This window comes from Mesoplodon mirus, assembly GCF_964341445.2.
Source record: "Mesoplodon mirus genome assembly, chromosome: 11".
Classification (NCBI taxonomy): Eukaryota; Metazoa; Chordata; class Mammalia; order Artiodactyla; family Ziphiidae; genus Mesoplodon; species Mesoplodon mirus.
The window spans coordinates 61,051,985-61,076,259 of NC_138987.1; the positions used below are offsets into that span (position 1 = coordinate 61,051,985).

Here is a 24,275-nt window from a genome sequence, read left to right on the forward strand (position 1 = left end):
AAAAAGACTGAACAACACATAGTAAACAGAAGCTCAGATGAGGAATTTTACACAAGTCTTTAATATTTTTTCTTAAAAAATTAGAAAAGAGAAAGAAAGGCATTTCAGTGTGTTAACTGTATTATAGAATCTGTTTTATATAAATCAGAAAAAAAAAGGACTGTGGCAATGGAGAAAACAATGTTATAGGTAGTGCAAAGGAAGGAAAATTTTCATAACTCACGGAAAGCACCAGCCTGATAGCTTGCTTCTCAGTGTTTCTCAAAAGACAGAATGTAAACCAGAATGACTGTTTTGTTAGGTTGGTTGTAAAACCAGGCAAAAGAAATCTGACACTTCAGAATCTATCACACAAAATCAAATACAGAAGAAATGAAACCTTTAAAATTAAATTTAAGTGTCTGGAGATATAGAGAGTCCAAGTGTTTTGACAAGTACAAAAGGTTTTATGCTGGTGAAGTTGGTTATTTTTTCTAAAAACTAAAACTAAAGTTTTAGTAGGTGTAGATACTCATTTTAAAATGATTCTTTAAAAGACAAGCAGCGGGGTGTGGCCTGACCAATAAAAATATCAGTAAGCAAAATTAGGGAATGACTGAATACACACTCCAGGTATAATTGACTTAAGTGTCAATTATTGACTTAAGTGTCTAAGACTTAAGAACATTCACCTAGAAATATGGAGGCTGAATCTGGTGAACTGACATCAAAGTCTTGGGCATATTACTGCTCACTTACCTCTACATATGGCAACTGGTAGAAGTGAGTACCTATATCAGAAATCTTAGAATTATAATATTAAATTTTACAAATTAATCTGCAATCCACTTATATCCTCCCATTACTGCTCCTTCCAGGAACCTGAATATTCTCCTCTGGTGGTCTCAGGAATCTTTTCAACATAATTATTTTTCAAGAAAAGAAAATTTTGCTTTGAGCATTAAGACACATACACAGTTCTGCTATATTTATTAAATGGCTCTTGAAGTATTTGATTCTTGGTTGAAGGGAGAAGGTATCCACATTGGTAAAAAGGGAGTTGTTATCTTCAGAAGTCTTTTTGTAAATCTAAAATAGAACAGATTTTTATCAAGGATAGTAAAGGAAAACAAAACAAAGCCCATTTATTTCACATACTGATTTGCTTAATGCTTCCATTAAATTCACATCATGCATAAAGATTTGCTTTCACATTTGCTGAAGCCCACATTATAGGCTGAGCTAGTACAGAACAAGAATACAAAGGACTTAATATGACCAGTTGGAATGGCAGCTTCATTGAGGCTTTCCAAGTTCAGAGTCATCACTGTTCATTCAACAAGCACATATCTGAGTGGCTACTATGAGTAGAGCATTATCTTAGGCACTACTTTTTAACCACCACACATTTTATTAAAAAATGAAGTGGAAAGGGAGTTTGTATTTTTATAACACTGCCAGTTTTCTATGGTATCCATCAATCTCTTGAATATTCACTGTTGGTTTTTTTCCTTTTGGCTTACACATATGCTCAGGCGTCTCCTATTCAAAGAATTCTTCCTTTGACACTGCTATCCTCCTAGCACCTCCTTCTCGCTCTTATATCCAACAGGAGTTTATCAGTTCCCTACTGCATTTGACGCTTGATAACCTCCTTGAAACTCTCCTTTCCCTTGGCTTCTGTGACACTTTTACTTAGATCTTTCAACTTCCAAAAAATCATTACCAAGTTTCAAGGATGGCTCCAGTATTTGTACTTTTTGGAGATCTCCAATTCTACTATCCTAATACTAATAGCTCAATCGATCTCTTGGGCTCTAGTCTATCCCCTGCTTCTCCCCAAATATACTGTTGCTAGATTTATCTTTCTATTATAGATAAAACTACAAATCATGGCACTCCCTTTCTCAAAAACCTTTAATAGCTTCCCTGTCCCATCTGAATTAAGCTCAAACTCCCAAGACTGGAATTCGAGGCCATCTATACTCTGGCTTCAGTCTGCTTCTTTGGCTTTCTCTCCCATCACTTCCTGACGCATCTTTTACCAGATAAGCGGTACTACTTGATGGCCTCTAGAGTGACTTGATGCTTTCCTGCTTCTATGCCTTTGTTCCTGCTGTTCCTTCAAGAATGAACAACCTGTCTCCTTTCTCCACTCCTGTACCTTTACCTCATCAAATCTCTGCTTGTGGAAATCCTACTCATACCTCAAGGTATGATATATTAGCATTGGGGATTAGAATTCGTACAGCAGCTCACTGAAAAAGAGTTCAAAAACCACCATTTTCATATAAAATCTTCTCAAGTTCTCTCAGTCAGATGAGATCTCTTAGCATTTTGTACTTCTTTGTTTTGTACCAGTTAGTACTCCTTAAGGGCAGGGGAGCCATGATGTGGAATTCATCTTTGTATAATTCATTTTTTTTTTCCCTCATAGTACCTGACACATAGAAGGTGTTAAAATGAGTATGTGCTGAATTGAATTAAGGGACCTCAGTTTTCAAAACACTAAGGATAGTGAGATAAACTAGTAACTTTTTTTGAGAGGGGAAAGATTACAGCTCTAAAAATTGTTCACTTGCTGGATGTTTTAAACTACCTGTACTAAGACCTAAATAGCTATAAGGGAAACGTATAGAATCTTACCACTCTTCTTGAGAAGTTCTCCTTTTCGAGATTTATCCAGGTTTTCAAGAAACTGCTCAAAAACTTTTACAAAAGGAGCTAGACTGGTCTTCTTGTAATCTAAATTATGAAGACCATGAATTACAATTAGCATTTCGGCAGCAAGAATAACATGAAAGTATAAGTCTCTTGTAAAAATTCTGTAGAATAGCGCTGTCCAATAGAAATATAATAAGAGGGCTTCCCTGGTGGCACAGTGGTTGAGAGTCCGCCTGCCGATGCAGGGGACACGGGTTCGTGCCCTGGTCCGGGAAGATCCCACATGCCGCAGAGCGGCTGGGCCCATGAGCCATGGCTGCTGAGCCTGTGCGTCCGGAGCCTGTGCTCCGCAACGGGAGAGGCCACAACAGTGAGAGGCCTGCGTACCACAAAAAAAAAAAAGAAAAAAAAAAGAAAAAGAAATATAATAAGAAATGTAGAAATGTGTAATTTAAAACATTCTAGTAGCCATATTAAAAGGTGAAATTAATTTTAATAATGTATTTTATTTAACCCATTATATCTAAAATATCATTTCAACATGTGATATAGATTGAAATATTTTACATTCTTTCACACTGTCTTTGAAATCTAGTATTTTGTACTTAAAGTACATCTCAATTTAAGACCATACTTCATTCAGATTTCTTTTGCTTTTTTTTTTTTAATTTTATTTATTTATTTATGGCTGTGTTGGGTCTTCGTTTCTGTGCGAGGGCTTTCTCTAGTTGCGGCAAGTGGGGGCCACTCCTCATCGCGGTGCGTGGGCCTCTCATTATCGCGGCCTCTCTTGTTGCGGAGCACAGGCTCCAGACACGCAGGCTCAGTAATTGTGGCTCACGGGGCTAGCTGCTCCGCGGCATGTGGGATCTTCCCAGACCAGGGCTCGAACCCATGTCCCCTGCATTGGCAGGCAGATTCTCAACCACTGCACCACCAGGGAAGCCCACATCTCAATTTAGATACTATATTATCATTGGAAATACTTGATCTAGATTTAAATTATAAAATATATAGATAAAAAACTCATATAACTAGTTTTTCCAAACATACTTAAAAGTTCTCCAATTGAATCGATTATCAGTTTTTAAGTTTAAATTAATTAAAATTAAAAAAAAATCTGTGGCTAATAGCCACATGTGGCTAATGTATTAGACAGTGCTGCTCTAAAACATCCAAACCACGTGTACACATCTACTCTAGCAGTCATAGCATCATCTACTGCTATGTGTTAAGTCCCATCAAACATTCCTTTCTTTAGAAATTGTGGCTTCAATAATAAATAGCTTTACCAACAGAGCAAAACATTAAAAATGTGAAGTCAGGGCCATGCCTTCTGAAAACAATCAGAAGTTGATAGTCACATGCATTAGGTACAGGTATTCTTTGATCTATAAAACAGTCTTAAAAATGTACATAAAAATTTGAATACAGAATCTTAATCATCCATTTAATTAAACAATCTATAATTAATACCCAAAGGAGGCAAAAATCTAATTGAGGTCAAAATGAGATTTGGATTTTGTCTGCATGGAATTAAGAGTCCTCATAATAGTTTACTAGAAAGAGTAAAAAAAAGAAACTAGGGACTTCGCCCTTGGTCCAGTGGTTAAGACTCCACACTTCCACTGCAGGTGGTGTAGGTTCGATGCCTGGTCGGGGACTAAGATCCCGCATGGCATGTGGCCAAAAAATTAAACAAACAAACAAAAAATCTTAAAACAAAAAAAAGAAACTATACTTAAAAATTTTTTTAGTAAATGTTATCTGACTTACTTGGGACTGGAAAAGGAATCTTTTTTTTTTTTTTTTTTTTTTTTTTTTTTTTAAATTAATTAATTAATTTATTTTTGTGGTACGTGGGCCTCTCACTGTTGTGGCCTCTCCCGTTGCGGAGCACAGGCTCCGGACGTGCAGGCTCAGCGACCATGGCTCACGGGCCCAGCCGCTCAGCGGCATGTGGGATCTTCCCAGACCGGGGCACGAACCCGCATCCCCTGCATCGGCAGGCGGGCTCCCAACCACTGTGCCACCAGGGAAGCCCCTGGAAAAGGAATCTTGATGAGAGTATTAAGGATGAATACTTGTGGCAATTATGAAAGTAAATTATAATTTTGTTCTAAATTTTTAATATATAAATTTTCTTAAGATAAATAAACTTATACCAAAGAAACAATTTAGTTTGGGTTCAACCACATTGTACTTTGAAACTTTAATTCAAGATTGTAAGCTCCTTGGATGAAGACCTCTATATTTGTTTCACCACTGTGGAATATATAAGCTCTCCATATAATTATTAAACAAATACTCACAAATTAAACAAATATTTACAGCTGCCTATTATACAATATATTGAGTACTATGCTAAATTATAAAAAAGTATAAGCCATACTACTTGGTCTCAAGAAGTGTTTATTTTTAAATTTTTATTTATTTATTTATTTGGGCCATGCGGTGCGGCTTGCAGGATCTTAGTTCCCCGACCAGGGATGGAACCCGGGGCCCAGTGGAGGCTCGGAGTCCTAACCACTGGACTGCCAGGAAATTCCCTCAAGAAGTTTTGGAATGAACTGGAAAAACAACTCCTATATGTTGTGATAGAAAACAATATATAATTAAAGGCCAAACAGGCATATGGATAATTATGAGTCCAAAGAATTGACCAGGGCTTCCCTGGGGGCGCAGTGGTTGAGAATCCACCTGCCAATGCAGGGGACATGGGTTCAAGCCCTGGTCCAGGAACATCCCTCATGCTGCGGAGCAACAAAGCCTGTGCGCCACAACTACTGAACCCGCGTGCCACAACTACTGAAGCCCACGCGCCTAGAGCCTGTGCTCCGCAACAAGAGAAGCCACCGCAATGAGAAGCCTGTGCACCCCTACGAAGAGTAGCCCCTGCTCGCCGCAGCTAGAGAAACACCACACGCAGCAACGAAGACCCAACACAGCCAAAAATAAATAAATAAATAAATTTAAAAAAAAAAAAGAAAAAAAGAGTTGACCAATCAAAGTTGACTGAGGTGGCTATGAACTAGGTCTTAGAAAAAAGATTTAATTAGATAGAGAGGAGAGTGGAGAACATTCCAGGATTTGCGAAGTAGAAGGGAAGGAGCAAATGGTACTAATCTGAAAATGGACAAAGCTTAGAATCACAGAAACTAAAGAAATAATAAGAAACTTACATATCACCTATTCCAGCCTCCCACTACCTCTAGAGCATCCCTGATTTACTGAATACTTTATGAATACTTGAAATGATAGGCAGTGCAGTTTATGTTTGAACACTTGTATTTATTACAAAGCTTCTCGTTATAGGGAGCCAAAACTTGCTTGCTTAAAACCTCTGAACAAAGGAGAAAGACGTCCACAAAGAGATAATATTAAATTTAAAAAGTTGTGTTACGTAATATATGCACTTGGTTAAAAAAAGTAAAATAGTCCTAACAGGTTTATAGTGGAAAAGATAGCAGCCTCCTGCCCTAATTCTGACCTCCCCATCTTCTTGAATGGCAACTACTTTTTTCTTTCCTAGCATTCACTTCTAAAAATGAATACTTCCATTGTTATTTAGAAATCTAAGGCCATTCTTCCTAGCTTTATGGCTTTTTTGTTGGGGAGGGATAGTAGGAAGGGGTCTGAAAGCTCTTAAGATCTTCTCTTAATTCTCAGTGTTAAATTTCAAGATGATGTGCCTTGGTGTAGGCACATCATTCTTATTATGCTGAGCCCTTTCAACAAAGGACTCATTTCTGGGATGTTGTCCTATATAATTTTGACAATTTTTTCCTCCCTGTTTTATTTATTCTTTTTCTGTCAGATATTAGACCTCCTGAACCAGTCTTTAATTTTATCTTTTTCCTCCTTAAAAAAGCTAACTTGTCTTTTTTGTATTACTTTCTGGGAAATCTCAACTTTTCTCTTCCAGCTCTTCCACTGAATTTTTTATTCAAATGGTGATTTTTTTGATTTTTAAGACCTCTTTCTTGTTCTCTGAGTGTTTCTTTTTCATAGCATTCTGGTCTTGTTTCATGGATACACTATCTTCTCTTATTCTCTGAGGATATCTTTTTTCTTTTTAATATAAATTTATTTATTTTATTTATTTTTATTTTTGGCTGTGTTGGGTCTTTGTTGTTGTGCATGGGCCCTAGGTGCGCAGGGCCCTAGGTGTGCAGGTTTCAATAGATGTGGCCCGCAGGCTCAGCAGCCATGGCCCGCAGGCTCTAGAGCACAGGCTCAGTAGCTGTGGTGCATGGGCTTAGTTGCTCCGTGGCATGTGGGATCTTCCCGGACCAGGGCTCGAACCCACGTCCCCTGCACTGGCAGGAGGATTCTTAACCACCACTCCACTAGGGAAGACCAGATATTGGTTTTTTTAAAAAAGGTTTACTTTGTTCCTTGCATTGTCTGTTTTCCCTGAGTTCTTTTTTCCAGTTTATTATTATCCAGTTTATTTATGTTGGAGACTTTTTTCCAATATTTTAAACAGAATGCTTGTAATCATTCTACACATAATGATGGTGGAAGGTACCTGTTTACGTATTATGTTAGAGCTAGAATATATGAAGTGATATTCGAACTTGGATTCTGAAAGAAGGGTAGCAACATTTGACTAAAAAGGTCAGAGATGAGAGATCTGCACTGCCCATTACAGTAGTCACCAGCCACATGAGGCTATTTAAATTAAAGTTAAATGAAATTAAAAATCCAGTTTCTCACATTTCAAGTGCTCAAAAGCCACATATGGCTAGTGATTACCATTTGGGCCATGCATAACATTTCCATCATCACAGAAAGTGCTCTTGGACTCTACTGCTATAGTGTCTCTTGGGTATTGGTATAAGAAGATTTGACTTTCACTAACAGGAAGTTTTATATTCCCAGCTCCTTCAAATTCTTGAATATACAATTCAATCACAGTTTAGATATGTATTTAACAGAACACTCATCTAGATATAAAAACAAAGTAGAGAACAAAATATTGCATATATAGTAGTTGTTAAATAAATAGTTGTTGAATATAAGACTGTGAGATTCACTACTGGGCATATACCCAGAGAAAACCATAATTCAAAAAGACACATGCACCCCAATGTTCATTGCAGCACTATTTACAATAGCCAGGTCATGGAAGCAACCTAAATGCCCATCGACAGATGAATGAATAAAGACGTGGTACATATATACAATGGAATATTACTCAGCCATAAAAGAAACGGAATTGGGTCATTTGTAGAGACGTGGATGGATCTAAAGACTGTCATACAGAGTGAAGTAAGTCAGAAAGAGAAAAACAAATATCGTATATTAATGCATATATGTGGAACCTAGAAAAATGGTACAGATGAACTGGTGTGCAGGGCAGAAATAGAGACACAGATGTAGAGAACAAACGTATGGACACCAAGGGGCGGAAGTGGCAGGGGGTGGTGGTGGTGGTGGGATGAATTGGGAGATTGGGATTAACATATATACACTAATATGTATAAAATGAATAACTAATAAGAACCTGCTGTTTAAAAAAAAAAAAAAGACTGTGAGATTCAAACAACTATCAAAACCAACTGACAATTTAATCTTACAATACAGATCCTAGCATTCAGATGTTACTTGTGAATATTTGTTGACTCAAATTGGATTCAACAGCACCATTTGGGCAATTGATGAGGGACAGAAACATTGCTATAATATTATTTGTTACTGAGCTGGTTTCAGGATAAACATTGATCTATTCTGGTCTGAATCCAAGGCGAGTTAATTACTGGAGTCACAGAAAGATGTCTATATAGAAAGATTATGTTAAAGTGAGACTTCAATATATTAACCTACCTCTGGTTCTATGTTTGATATCAGATTCAGCTCCGTTCTCTTTTTCTTCTTCTTTAGTAGAAATAACATCCAATTCATGGCAAATGGAACTACAGATAGTAGAATAAGATTTTTAAAGTTGGTTCTTGGTCAACATTACCCAGTGTATGAAAGCACATGAATCTCACAAGATTTTCTGTGAAAAAATTATGTGGCCGACTAAATTTGGGATATTCTAAAAACCATAATCTCTTCTTGGAGTTTTCCATGCACATTAGCATATTAAAGACCAGGAAATTTTGCAGTAAAGAACTTTTAATCTGCTTAAGTCAGCATTTCCCAAACTTATTTGAACTCTTTTTTTGCATAATAGCAGCTGAAAAACTTGTGTTCTATGGAACTCATTAGGAAATGTTGCTCTGCTAGGGCATCATCATACAGCCTCAGAGAAGCTGCCTCTCTTGAAGGGATCTAATCCAACATACGTCACATTTAGAACAACAATCAGAAACAAAAAAGGAGTGATCAGTGATCTGGAACATACCTTATGGTTGGAACAGTAAATGGATCAAACTGATCCACTTTCTGTAAATCAATAGGCACAGAAATGCGACCTGTGAGAACCAAAAGTTATAAACTGAAGACTTTGGAATACAGATCATTATAAACTGTCTCCTATGAGTTATTTTTGGCTAAAATTTTAATCTAAGACTTAGAAAGAGGGTTAGACTCATCTGTTAAGAACAGTATTTAGGCACATTAGGTGTGCCTTATATTTCTCTTAACAAAACACCAAAAAATAGATGTGAAAGACTGTTGAGCTATTACCTAGTTGCTGTTATTTCTACTTTTATTTCTATCTTCCTCTTCCCTAAATCCTCCTATATTTAAGTACAACAGTCTCAAATTTAGAGTCCTCAAAATGGAATAGAATAGATGGAAATAGTTCATTTCATCACCTTGAGTTATTTGCTGAAATTGAAAAGACACCTATGTGTTGGCAGGTCTGAAAAGGGGCTGTATAAATGTATACACTACAGAGTCACTGTAGATTATTAAAGGAAACAAGGCAATTTGGGAGTATTTAAAAAAAATTATTTATGGGACTTCCCTGGTGGCACGGTGGTTAAGAATCCTCCTGTCAGTGCAGGGGACACGGGTTCGAGCCCTGGTCCAGGAAGATCCCATATGCCGTGGAGCAACTAAGCCCATGTGCCACAACTACTGAGCCTGTGTGCCACAACTACTAAAGCCCCCGCACCTAGAGCCCATGGTCTGCAAGGGAAGCCACCGCAATGAGAAGCCCGTGCACCGAAGAGTAGCCTCTGCTCGCCGCAACTAGAGAAAGCCACGTGCAGCAACGAAGACCCAATGCAACCAAAAATAAATAAAATAAATAAATTTAGTGCGCGCTTTGGCAGCACATATACTAAAATTGGAACGATAGAGAGATTAGCATAGCCCCTGCACAAGGATGATACGCAAATTCGTGAAGCGTTCCATATTTTTAGACGCAGATGTAGAGAATGGACTTGAGGACACGGGGAGGGGGAAGGGTAAGCTAGGATGAAGTGAGAGAGTGGCCAGGACATACATACACTACCAAAGGTAAAATAGATAGCTAGTGGGAAGCAGCCACATAGCACAGGGAGATCAGCTCGTGCTTTGTGACCACCTAGAGGGGTGGGATAGGGAGGATGGGAGGGAGATGCAAGAGGGAAGAGATATGGGGATATATGTATATGTATAGCTGATTCACTTTGTTATAAAGCAGAAACTAACACACCATTGTAAAGCAATTATACTCCAATAAAGATGTTAAAAAAATATTAATTAATTTAAAAAATCATTTATTTATTTGGCTGCACCGGGTCTTAGTTGCAGCACGTGGGATCTTCGATCTTCGTTATGGCATGCGGGATCTTTAGTTGCAGTATGTGGACTCTTAGTTGTGGCATGTGGGATCTAGTTCCCTGACCAGGGATCAAACCCAGGCCCCCTACATTGGGAGCGTGGAGTCTTAGCCACTGGACCACCAGGGAAGTCCCAATTTGGGAGTATTGAATATACGACAGACACTTTTCTTTTTTTTTCTTTTTTTTTCAGGGCTTCAAATGCTTGACTATCTATCTATCTATCTATCTATCTATCTATTTATTTATTTATGGCTGTGTTGGGTCTTCATTTCTGTGCGAGGGCTTTCTCTAGTTGTGGCAAGCGGGGGCCACTCTTCATCGCGGTGCGCGGGCCTCTCACTATCGCGGCCTCTCTCGTTGCGGAGCAAAGGCTCCAGACGCGCAGGCTCAGTAGTTGTGGCTCACGGGCCTAGTCGCTCCGCGGCATGTGGGATCTTCCCGGACTGGGGCACGAACCCGTGTCCCCTGCATTAGCAGGCAGACTCTCAACCACTGCGCCACCAGGGAAGCCCCAACAGATGCTTTTCTAAGCACTTTGTATTTTAGATCTTCACCATAACCCACTGAGGTAGGTACTATTATTATCTCCATTTTACAAATGCTGAAACCAAGAGTAATTTGCTTAACATCCCATAGCAAATGGCAGAGTTGGATTGTTGACACTAAAAAGGACTAGATACTTCTTTAATTGTGTCCCGTTTGGATGGGGCAAAGTTTATTCCAATATAGCCACTGCCATATTTATTTTAAAGTCAGTTTCAGTCCATCAAATCTTATCTAAGAGAAATGTGAAAGAGGAAAGCTAAATCTATTGAAAAAGAACTGAGGGAGGCAGCATAGTGGAAAAAGCATGGAACTTTGAGTTTTAAGAACTGAACTCTATTACTAGCTCTGACACAATACGTCTGTTGCTGGCTGCGCTGCGAGGCTTGCAGGATCTTAGTTCCCTGACCAGGGATCGAACCCAGGCCCCATGAGTGACAGCGACAAGTCCTAACCACTGGACCACCAGGGTATTCCCCACAATTTGTTTTAAGACTGTGGACAAGTCACTTTAACCTCTTGGGCCATTGTTTTCTCATCTGTACAATGAGAGCTACTGTTCTGTGACTTCTAAGTTCCTCTCCAACTCTACTTCTAACAATAAACCTCAGAAACCCAACTAAAAATTATTTACATAGTGGAAACTCATCAGGCAGCTACTAATCAACAATTGAAAAGTCAGTGAACGCGGGCATTAGCTGACAGAACAATTCTTCAACCTTTACTATTTCAGACATTCACACCCAGTGATATGCTTTCTAAAACAAAAAATAACTTTGATTTTTCTTTTATTTTCCTTACTTTCTTTACATAGTACCTGTTTTAGGATGAACACTAAAAGGGCTCTTCAGTAAATGATTGATTCCTTTGCTAACATTGATATCCAGTCGTGGAAAACAGTACTGGAGCATGATCTCCCACTCCAGCCAGGGTCCACATTTGTCATTTTTGCTGTTATTCTAAAAGCAGATGCAAATTCAGCATGAGGATCAGTAGGAATTTTTGAGGATTTCTTTAAAGTGGTTAAAAAGTGATCTTCAACCATCTTTAACTTAGTAGGCAAAACAATCAGAATTTAATTAAAAACTGCATTATTGTATTTGTAATACAGATTTCAATGGAATATACCTGACATCTGCTGGCTGCTTTCTTCAAATGCTCCCAGCGCTGAAGTGAATTGTGATGCTTTTGGAAGGTTTGTTGAAGTTCATCATGCATTGGTGATGGGTCATTAAGGAACACACTCATTTAGGGCACATCAATGAACAACTTATTTTCAGTATGTATTACCACAAGGATATCTAAAGTTCACATAGAAAGTAATTATTGTTTTCTAAAATGCAAATATTAAACACATATCCTTAGAGAAATTCCCCTGTTAAACTACATTAGATATAAAAAAGAATGCCAAAATAACTGTAAAGTTTAAGGTAAAACTGGTCCCTGGTCTGTACATATTTTGAGGATGATCCCACATCCTTTAAGTAGTCATTAATTTTAGGAGGATCAACTTCCAAAATGAGGAAATTTATTTACAAAACAGCCTCTCTTCTTATTGTATTCCAGACTAGAAATTAAAAAGCGCAGAAACACAGGAGATGTTTTGTGTAAAAACATTAGACTCATAAGCATGTGAGAATATGTAGGCAGAACACATTTATAGTATCATACATCAATACAAGTAGCTCACAGAGAAATGGTCTTGGGAAAGGATATTTTCAGGAACAAGGGCTAAAATCTTATCCCAGCTTTCTTTATTCTCAAGAATATCTTGATCGACCAAGGCATAGTCTTCAAAGTATTTTTTTATTATGTTTATAGATTTTCTGTAGGAGTAACAATAACAAAGCCCAACACTATTAGCAACACATATGCCACATGGCTTCTGTCCACTTGGAAGGCTAGTACTTATTTTCACTGAACTTCTAAAACTTAACTAGGTAAAACTGGAATTACATCTCTTCACAGGATTATAAGAGTTAAATGAGACACTCTGAGGGGGAAAGAACCTAGCATAGTACTTGGTTTAGACTAGATATTCAAGAAATGTTTACTTTTTAAACTCCACAATTTAGAAGGTAATAGCATCATTAGTATGTAACAAGGGTGGAAAGCAACCAAGTTAGGACAGCATAATAATACATCAGTAGTAGGATGCGGGATACAGTCTATAGTTTCTACTCTGAATTGCTTGCTTTAACATCTCAACACTTATATAGTGCTTAGCAGGTTGAAAACAGACTTCACATATACTGTTTATTTATTTACCCGCGCCCCCTGCAGTGGAAGCGCAGAGTCTTAACCACTGGACCGCCAGGGAAGTCCCTCTACTGTTTCATTTTATCTTTGCCACAATTCTGTGAGATAGATGGAGCAGACGTTGTTCTCCCTATACTGATAAGAAACAGAGGCTCTAATATTTATCAAGGTTGTATTAAACTGGTAGAATAGGGATTCTTACTCCTAATGCAAATCCTCTTTCCATTATCTTGGAGAAGTAGTGAATTCAGTGGAATCAAGCAGACCAGGACATGAATCCTGAATTTAATAATTACTTGTGTGAAGCCAAGCAAATTATACAATCTCTCCAAATCTCACTTCTCTCATCTGTAAATGGAGATACCATCATGTATCTAATGATGTCGTTGTGAAGACCAATGAGAATATTTGTGAAGCACCTATCATGAATACTGGAGCATATAAAATAGACACTCAATTAACTCTAGCTATTATTATTGTAAAATGCTACCCCAGCAGAGAAAATTAATCAGGTAATTCTAAAAGCACATGCAGGTAAATCAGACACAACTTAAACTTTATGGAGTCTTTTCCAACAGACCTGACGAAAGGATGAATTTTTTCACTTAGGTGAACTTTCTTTTTAACATCTTGACCACCCTGAAAAACAAACCATCAAAAAAACACTTCGTGTATATTATGTAACATAAATGAAATAATTAAAACTTTCTTTAACGTGTTCTAAAGATATTGATTAAATTCTGTCAAAGTATAGAACCTTGGATGCCATTTTATATAGTCTCAATACATGTAACTTTCTGGGTTAACTTTACTTGACATACTTGAACCAGAAAAGTAAACTAATCTTCCTTATGCCACAAAGGAGGATGCTTAACAGCAAAATATGAATCATCTTAAAAAACGTAGCTACAATGATTTTTTTTTTTTTTCCGGTACGTGGGCCTCTCACTGTTGTGGCCTCTCCCGTTGCGGAGCACAGGCTCCGGACGCGCAGGCTCAGCGGCCATGGCTCACGGGCCCAGCCGCTCTGCGGCATGTGGGATCTTCCTGGACCGGGGCACGAACCCGTGTCCCCTGTATCGGCAGGCGGACTCTCAACCACTGCGCCACCAGGGAAGCCCATAGCTACTATGACTTTAATTGATCTACTGGTAAAATCATCTACTCTGAAATACAAATTCTTAAAAGATAGTTTAATTTTGTTACTAAACATACCAGGCTTGGTAATATGTAGCAAACAAAGAAATGTAAATATCATTAAGAAGACCTTACCTTTACAACACTCAAATATTCAACTATCCCAGAACGTACTGCAGAGGACAGTTTTCTAACTGATTCATCACAGACCCAGCAATGAACACCTCTCCTTCCAGAATATACCCAGAGACGATGTTTAAATCCAAAGTCCTCTGAGGAGGGGAGAAAAAATAGGTTTTAAAACAAATCTATGAATTCCTGGTTCTTGCTTACTTCTTTAGCATCATTTTTTTAACCTCTTACCCACAGGTACTCATCTTAACTATATTACAGTTGACCCTTGAACAAAGTGGGGATTGGGGTGCCAGCGCTCCCGTTGAAAATTCATGTATAACTTATAGTGGGCCCTTCATAGAAACAGTTCCTCTGCATCAGTTCCTCTGTGTTTACGGTTCTACATCTGCAGATTTAACCAACTACAGATCATATAGTACTGTAGAATTTACTATTGAAAAAAAATCTGTATAAGTGGACATGCGCTGTTCAAACCCATGTTGTTCAAGGGTCAACTGTACGTTATTTGTATTGGGTTGGCCAAAAAGTTCGTTCGGGTCTTTTGTAACCTCTTACAGAAAACTCTGAATGAACTTTTTGGCCAACCCAATAGTTTCCCATGCCCCCCATGCTCTTGCCTTCAGTTCTTTACCTATCCTGGTCTCTCTGCTAAGAATGTCTTCATGCCCCAGTACTTCCATTTCTCTCCCTGACCAACTGCCATTTATCTCTAAAGACCCAGTCTAGGGATATTAAGAGAGTTAATAAATTTAAAGTGTTTGGAACAGTGCCTGGTACATCATAAGCCCCCTATATAAGAGTTAGCTATTATTAATATCATTATCATCATCATCCTCATCATCACCTCTTCTAGGAAGCCTTTTCTCATCTAATCTCTTCCCATTCCTGTATGCACTCCTGCTGTTCCATATCCCCATAGCATCCCGTGCATATTAATGCATATGTAATCCTGAATTTTCTTGTTTCCTCCTTAGACTGCATAACCTACCTGAGGTAAGAATTATTATCTTTCATAGCTCCCTCATCTAGCACAGTACCTAGCTTGCAAGAGTTGCTCAATAGATGACTGAATTGGGAAAAAAATTAAATGATTTGATCAATAGTTTTATCAAAGTTTTAACTACAACTTTATTCTAATCTTTTATTTTCCCTACCATATGTTTCAAAGAAACATGTTAGGAATTTATGAGATTTGACTATAAAATGGTGTAGATAGGTTAATATTCAGAGGAAAACAGATTCTCGCGTTTGACCCCACTCAGATACTGTTAATACTTGCCCTTCAATGCTCGGTCAATGATGTGTATGGCCATCGTCATGAGGGTCCAGCACTTAGAACATATGTCTGCAGAACTGGAGTAGAATCATCATTACTCATTGTCAGTGATACCACCCACCTACCATCAAAACATGTGGAACTCACCTACAACATCTCCTCACATCATCATAGTCTGTCATGTCAATGTCAAACACCAGTTCTTTTTCCTGAGCCTGGAAAGCTCCTAGCTTCACTGTATTGTGTTGATTGGGCTACAAGTACAGAATAACAATCAGTTTCTGTAAGAGCTGCCATGCTGCCAGATATGCTCATTTTCTACCTACACAGTAAAAGTGGCCAAAGAGAAGTAAAGAAACCATATAATGCCAAGTCTATGTCAGCTGAAGCTCACTGACTCGATCCTGTACATCCAGAACTGATGACAGTGTAACTTTCATCTACTTAAAACAAGATGAGATAAATACATATTACCATATTTTTTCTAGTTCTATTGAGATATAATTGATATATATGACATTGTATAATAAACATTTGTTGATCAATAGAAATCATAACAATGAGTTTTAAGGTTTCTGATAAGGAAAAGTACATACAAATAATTAATGCCCTACTGCAAGGTATTTTAAGGACCTTTAATTGTTACTGGACATATAAGTAATAGAAATGTATTTGAAAATTTTCAATAATTCAAAAAGATCTCTCAATTAGTCTGGTTCAAGCTGTAAGTAATCTCCTTTGAGGCGATGGACTACCTGGTAAAGAAGGTGGACTGAATACAAATACTAATTTGGCTTCCTCTAAACCTGTGCACAAATAAAAGTTTTTTTTTTTTTTAAAGAAAGGCACAAGTCTTTTATTCATTCACTTACTTTTTAATTCTTACTGAAGTATAGTTGATTTAAAATGTGTTAGTTTCTGCTGTACAGCAAAGTCAATCAGTTTTACATATACATATATCCACTTTTAAAAATTTATTTATTTATTTAATTTATTTATTTTTGGCTGTGTTGGGTCTTCGTTGCTGCGTGAGGGCTTTCTCTAGCTGTGGTGAGCGGGGGCTACTCTTCGTTGCAGTGCACAGGCTTCTTATCGTGGTGGCTTCTCTAGTTGTGGAGCACAGGCTCTAGGCGCGTGGGCTTCAGTAGTTGCGGCTCGCGGGCTCAGTAGTTGTGGCTCACAGGCTCTAGAGCACAGGCTCAGTAGTTGTGGCACACAGGCTTAGTTGCTCCACGGCATGTGGGATCTTCCCGGACCAGGGATTGAACCCGTGTCCCCTGCACTGTCAGGTGGATTTTCAACCACTGCGTACCATGGAAGCCCCTATCCACTCTTTTTTATCTTTTTTTTTTGGCATGTGGGGTCTTAGTTCCCCGACCAGGGATGGAACTTGAGCCCCCTGCAGTGGAAGTGCAGAGTCTTAACCACTGGGCCGCCAGGGAAGTCCCTATCCACTCTTTAGATTCTTTTCCTATATAGGTCATTACAGAGTATTGAGTAGAGTTCCCTGTGCTATATAGTAGGTCCTTATTAGTTATCTATTTTATATGTAGTAGTGCGTATATGTCAATTCCAATCTCCCAATTTATCCCTCCATGCTCCTTTCCCCCCTGGTAACCGTAAGTTTGTTTTCTACATCTATGACTCTATTTCCTTTTTTTTTCTGGCTGCGCCCCACAGCATATGGAATCTTAGTTCCCCGACCAGGGATCAAACCCTCATCCCCTGCGTTGGAAGTGCAGAGTCTTAACATCTGGACTGCCAGTGAAGTCCCTGTGACTGTATTTCTGTTTTGTAAGTAAGTTCATTGGTGTAAGTCTTTTAAAAAAGAACCAGAGAGGGGCCTGGTGCTGACCCGAGCAGCCCCTTTCCCTGCCTGACCTGCATGACCAGGCCCCTCCCCAGGAGGCACAGCTGGCTGAGGGATGGGCACTGGATACCTCAGGGCTAGGGGCACAGCCTGTACTCCCACCCTTAAGTTCCCCAACTGCACCTTTGTTGAATTGTGGTAGCTAGGAGGATCTTGGGGTGAAGGATGATGTCTTGGCAGCTGAAGCTGGGGCAAGAACCCTGGGCTCAGGTAAGGAGCAGGGGGAAGAAAATATTCTGGTCTTAAGGCCAGCTCTGTCCTCAGTAGGCTCTGGCTTCCTGCCCTGGCTTCCCTCTGATGCTATAAATTTTCTGGTTCCCCTGGGTCTGGGGACAGTGTTGCCTTCCATGTCTAGAGAAACTGTTGTAACCAACCTCTTCTAACACAATAAAGAGGTGTCCTGGGGGAAAAAAAAAAAAAAAAAAAAAAAGAACCAGAGAGGAGACAATACCACAATTTTTATAAGGAGAACCAAAAAACTGAATCTTCAGCTCTCAGTAAAGGATAAGAAGGAACCCAATTTACACCTCAGAATCCCCAAAAGTCTCAGGAATAGGTGACAACAGGCATCTCTGGAGGTGAGATTAAAAACAAGAGGATTGATTTAAAATCTACTTATGAAGCAGTTAGTTCCCCACAGTGCTACACTTACTCTGTGGAGCTAGGTGACTGTGCTTCCATTTCCCTGGCAAAGATACCTGAATTATTATCTGCAGAGCATAAAACAGAGGGTCTCTGGGCTGGGGAGGGGGCAACAGGCACAGTTGAAGAAGGATGTGTTGTACAGATATTCAGAGGATTAATTAGACCTTTACATGGGGAATGCTGAGACGCAGCCCTCTCCTCTGTACCCTTCCACTAACACCCCAGGCAGGAGACGGGAAGATTCCTTTCTGAAAACTCTGTCCAAGTGTGTCAGGCACTGTTATTAGGCTCTAGGAATAGATTAGTGATCAACTGGAGTTTTCATTCTAGCAAAGATCTAGAGAAATTGACATCAGAGATTTGCCCCAATAAAACAGCCCAGCCAGATCACTCTGTAGTAAAGAAATCTCAGCCACGTATAGAGTCTCCAATCAGCTTTTTAGTACTCTATTCTTAAATATAAGCAACAAGCAAGAAACTACCAGACATATGAGGAAAACCTCTGATATGAAAGAGTGGAAAAAAACAGAAAAAATGCACTTTTAGAGAAAAGAGCCTGTGGAACAGAAAAAATTTTTAAAAACTATCATTGATATCCTCAGTGAGAGAAGATGTATCAATGAAAAAAGTACAGGATGTACTAAAAAAAAGTTCTTGGAAATGAAAATGTAATAGCAGAAATTAAAAACTTTTAAGGAAATTGCCCAGAAAGTAGAGAAAAAGGAGACTAAAAAATAGGAAGAAAGGGCTTCCCTGGTGGCGCAGTGGTTGAGAGTCTGCCTGCCGATGCAGGGGACACGGGTTCGTGCCCCGGTCCGGGAAGATCCCACGTGCCGCGGAGCGGCTGGGCTTGTGAGCCATGGCTGCTGAGCCTGTGCATCCGGAGCCTGTGTTCCACAATGGGGGAGGCCACAACAGTGAGAGGCCCGCGTACCGCAAAAAAAAAAAAAAAAAAAAAAGAGACATGTACCACAATGTTCACTGCAGCACTGTTTACAATAGCCAGGACTTGGAACCAACCTAAATGTCCATCGACAGATGAATGGATAAAGAAGATGTGGCACATATACAAAATGGAATATTACTCAGTCATAAAAAGAAACAAAATTGAGTTATTTGTAGTCAGGTGGATGGACCTAGAGTCTGTCATACAGAGTGAAGTAAGTCAGAAAGAGAAAAACAAATACCATATGCTAACGCATATATATGGAATCTTAAAAAAAAAAAAAATGGTGCTGATGAACCTAGTTGCAGGGCAGGAATAAAGATGCAGACATAGAGAATGGAGTTGAGGACACAGGGTGGGAGGGGGAAGCTGGGGCAAAGTGAGAGTAGCACTGACATATATACACTACCGAATGTAAAATAGTTAGCTAGTGGGAAGCAGCAGCATAGCACAGAGAGATCAGCTCGGTGCTTTGCGATGACCTAGAGGGGTGGGAGAGGGAGGCTCAAGAGGGAGGGGATATGGGGACATATGTATGCATATGGCTGATTTACTTTCTTGTACAACAGAAACTAACACAGTATTGTGAAGCAATTATACTCCAATAAAGATCTATTAAAGAAAAAAAAAAAAAAAGGAAAATTTCCCAGGATTGAAGGATACGAGCTCATGATCATATGGGTCCATCAGGTATCTAGCACAATAGATGAAAAAAGATGTACACCAAGGTACACCATTAGGGACAGAGGGCATAGATAGAAAATCCTAAGAGTGGGGCTTCCCTGGTGGCGCAGTGGTTAAGAATCCTCCAGCCAATGAAGGGGACACGTGTTCGAGCCCTGGTACGGGAAGATCCCACATGCCGTGGAGCAACTAAGCCCGTGCGTCACAACTACTGAGCCTGCGCTCCAGAGCTCGCGAGCCACAACTACTGAAGCCCACGTGCCTAGAGCCCGTGCTCCGCAACAAGAGAAGCCACCTCAATGAGAAGCCGGCGCCCCGCAACGAAGAGTAGACCCCGCTTGCCGCAACTAGAGAAAGCCCGCACACAGCAACGAGGACCCAATGCAGCCAAAAATAAATAAAATAGATACAACTTTAAAGAAATAAAAAATGTTTTTTTTTTCTTTAAAAAGAAAATCCTAAGAGCTTCCAGGTCCAACACAATGGAACAGGAATCAGAATGGCATTAGTCTTCTTAACATGGAAGCTGGAAGATAATGTAGCAATGTCTTCAAAATTCTGAGGGAAAATGATTTACAAACTCAATCATTAGTTAAGCATAAAGATAGAATGAAGACATTTTCCAGATACAGAAGGTATGAAATATTTTGTCTTCCATGCACCTTTTCTTTGGAAGCTCCTGGAGGATGTGCTCCACCAAAACAAGGGAGTAAACCAAAAAGAGAACATAGGATCTAGGCAACAAGGATCACAGGAGAGAGGTGAAAGGAAACCAGGGTGATTACAAGATCATATTTAGGGGCTTCCCTGGTGGCACAGTGGTTGAGAGTCCGCCTGCCGATGCAGCGGACACCGGTTCGTGCCCCGGTCTGGGAAGATCTCACATGCCGCGGAGCGGCTGGGCCCATGAGCCATGGCCGCTGAGCCTGTGCATCTGGAGCCTGTGCTCTGCAACGGGAGAGGCCACAACAGTGAGAGGCCCGCGTACAGCAAAAAAAAAAAATCATATTTACCCGTCAGGCTTAGAGAGGAATCAATCCAGATTGGAGTTAAGAAGGCTGCAGGAGAAATTTCTTCAGGATGAAACTGACAAAATACTTGATGGATCTGAGTACATTGGGAGATTTATATAATTAGCAGTTTGGGGTTGAATTAGTGATCTAATCCTAATTTTTAACAAACATACTAAGAGCACGTGGTAATAGGAAGGTTCTCTGTGTGGTGAGGGTAGGGGCTGAGACTAAAAAAACCCTAAACTCTCATCTGCCAGAGTGGAAGGTCAGTAGATAATGCTTAAAATGGAAAAACAGAAGAAATATAATCATGTTATTTAGAGACAAGGAGGCAAATACCTTAACAATCAGCAAAAAGAAAATGCTTGCCTCTGGGGAGCAAAAACTAGGGGGAAAAGTAGGAGACCTTAAAAAAAAAAAGCCTAATTAATAGTAGTTGATTCTGTAAACTACGTGCATATATAACTGATAAAAATCACAAACAAAACACACAAAAAAGGTGTATAGATGCCTCTGTCTTGGTCCAATTAAAAAAATGACACTATCCCCCCCTTGCGGGAGAAGGAGCAGAGTGACAACTTGACCCTTCTACAGAGCCTACAGCTTTAACCTCCACCTCTGAAGAGGAGTCAACTGTTCCAAAGCGTTTTCCCTGCCTGCCTTCTCTTACCGCTTCTTCTCCCCTTCCCCTGGGATTTAGAGTCAGAAAACCTGGATTCAGGTCCCACCTCCCTCATTTAGAAGTTGTGTGACCTAGGGCAAATGATCAAAGTTCTCCTTTGCAAAAAGAATAATGAGGATTGATATGAAAAACAAGTTATACAACACATGAAAAAGCTCCATACAAAAGCTATTATTTCATGTGTATATTTTCCCCACCATGTGTGTATTTTTAAGGAGAGGAAGAAGGGCAATTTTGGTATGTTCATTCATTAACAGATAATTACTGTGTACTCTCTGCCTAGCAGTATTCTAGGCACTTAGAATGTATCAGTGAGGTGAGCGGGTAGGAGGAACGGCAGGCTGCAGAGGCCTCACTGAGTAAGGACTTGAAGGAGGTGAGGGAATGAACCAAGAAGATATTTGGGGAAATGGGTTCTAGGCAGTGGAAACTGCTTGAGCACGGGCCAGTGTGGCAGGTGAGGAGTGACTGAGCAGGAGAGAGGGGCTCTTACTTGGAGTGAAATGGGGAGCCACTGGAGAATGGTTTTGAGCAGAGGAATCATGACAATCTTACTTGTTTTAAAAGGATCCTTCTGGCTGCTGTGTTGAGAATAGAGTCTAGAGTCTACAGGAGCAAAGTGTTAGAAAGTTTTTACAGTAATTTAGATTAGAGACGGTGATGACGATGGTAGCGGCATTAGTAGCAGTGGTTGGAGTTTAGATATTATTATGGTAGCGCTAAAGAGATTTCCTAGTGAAACAGATACAGGTGTGAGAGAAATAGAGAAATCAAGAATTATTCTCTCCAATGCCCTCTGTGCTCAACCACGCTGACTTCCTAGTCTTTTAGCCAGATACTCTTTTTTTTTTTTGTCCTAGTGAGAATACAACCAATTCACTTCCAAACAATTTCCAGTCAGTAAAGCATCAAAGGACAATTTGTGGCTCTTCAACTAAAATAAGCTCTAAAAATTTATCTCAAAATGCTAGGGGCACCAATCCATTCTACATAAAAAATCGATTTCTTACTCTGTGGGAATATACCGCGCCTATATCAATCTTGTACGGATTCATTTTCTGCATCTCCTTTTCCAGATCACTCTGGTTGTTGAAGGATTGGTAACGAATGTAAATATCATCTTTCAATGTGAAGGAAAATTCACGGTGTTGAAAGTAATTCTTTACCACTGCAAAATAAATGTACACTTTAAAAGTTAATTTGGTACATTACCCAGCTCAGAGCATTAAAACATTAACCAATGATAAGATATTTTTAATGAGTCCTCTGTGCTCAGCACTGTCCTACATGTTAAAAAAAAAAAAAAAGACAAGAACTAGTTCCTAATTTGAAGGGGTTTACCATCTTGCATCTAACAGGGAAAAGTAAAAATGAGGAAAAAGATGCAGAAATATTTTCAATATATAATACCGCCTCTCTTTCCTCGGTGGGCACTAGTAAATTCCTGGGAAGAGTTAAGTACCTCTCCTCTTTTAGGAGATGCCCCTCTGTCCCTGAGCAGATCACGCCTCTGCAGCTTCATGCTATGACCCGGTAACCCCCCTTGGCTAAACACCAAACCGAAAGTGAGTCCGACCACTTGAGTCTGACCAAGGAGTGATAGGAGCAGCGGCTCTGCCTTACAATGCGTAGCGTAGGCTGGTCATTACAACCTCTCTCGGCCCATTTACACCTCAGAGGTGAGGGGGAGGGCTCAAGATAACGCACGACGGTGCCCGGCACAACGCCTGGCGCACAGGAGGCACTTCATATTGTCATTCCAAGGTACCCTCCTGAAACCTCCTCACGTTCCCCTCCCAACCCACTACCCACCCCGCTCCCCGCCTCCATCACCTCCGCCATAGTTGAGCCAACGATAGTACTGGGCGTAGGGAAAGAGCCTCCGGTAATAAAGCTTAAGCAGCTCGGGCAGCTCGGCGGGGTCAAACGCCTCCATGAAGCGCGGAACTGAACCCAGGGAGGACTGCCGCGAGAAATGGCGGGAACCACACAGCCGGAGCTCCCGCCACTGCGCAGGCGCATCGTGGCCGCGGCCGGCGTTCTGCAGGGGCCACTGGGAATTGTAGTTCCCATTTGGAGGTCTGACTGAGCGTGGGAGGCGCTCCCGCGGTCTCCGCCCGCGCGCTTCGACACTATGTCCACTGCTCAGGTGGGCAGAAAGAGGCTGCGCCCATTCCAGGGATATTTTCTGCCGAAAGGTGAGCCTTGGGGCATATAGATTTAGGTTATTAAGATGGAGTAAAAGAGATGTTCTCTGCTAACTTTATGACTGTTTTAGAAACAACACATTTAAACAATGTTAACCAATATCTTTTTTAAGATTAAAAAATTTTTTATTTATCTTTGGCTGACTTGGGTGTTCGTTGCTGCGCATGGGCTTTCTCTAGTTGTGAGAATGGGGGCTACTCTTCGTTGCGGTGCGCGGGCTTCTCATTGCAGTGGCTTCTCTTGTTGTGGAGCATGGGCTCTACGCGTGCAGGCTTCAGTAGTTGTGGTACATGGGCTCAGTAGTTGTGGCTTGTGGGCTGTAGAGCGCAGGCTCAGTAGTTGTGGCGCACGGGCTTAGTTGCTCCGCGGCATGTGGGAATCTTCCCGGACCAGGGCTCGAACCTGTGACCCCTGCGTTGGCAGGCGGATTCTTAACCACTGTGCCACCAGGGAAACCCAACCAATATCTTTTTTTTTTTTTTTTTTTTTTTTTTTTGTTTTGCGGTACGC

At 40.2% G+C, this 24,275-nt stretch overlaps 1 protein-coding gene across 3 annotated transcripts; it reads right to left on the reverse strand.

Moving 5' to 3' along the window:
* Nucleotides 1–40: 40 nt before the first annotated feature.
* On the reverse strand, nt 41–23,542 carry PRIM1 (DNA primase subunit 1; the record flags this gene model as incomplete). Of its 3 annotated transcripts, XM_082635768.1 has the most annotated exons (13): nt 23,391–23,542; nt 22,568–22,725; nt 15,865–15,971; nt 15,721–15,794; nt 14,442–14,578; nt 13,750–13,808; nt 12,627–12,736; nt 12,039–12,130; nt 11,728–11,869; nt 8,996–9,065; nt 8,473–8,561; nt 2,626–2,724; nt 41–1,068 (listed from the first exon to the last, which is right to left on the reverse strand). In XM_082635768.1, exons 1-13 carry the CDS (start codon nt 23,491–23,493, stop codon nt 1,049–1,051), a joined length of 1,260 nt encoding a protein of 419 aa, XP_082491894.1. In that variant the 5' UTR covers nt 23,494–23,542. The 3 variants fall into 3 exon arrangements, with proteins under 3 accessions (XP_082491894.1, XP_082491893.1, XP_082491895.1); XM_082635767.1 differs by lacking the exon at nt 41–1,068 and having other exon boundaries at nt 2,591–2,724; XM_082635769.1 differs by lacking the exons at nt 41–1,068; nt 2,626–2,724 and adding an exon at nt 7,625–7,900.
* Nucleotides 23,543–24,275: the final 733 nt, after the last annotated feature.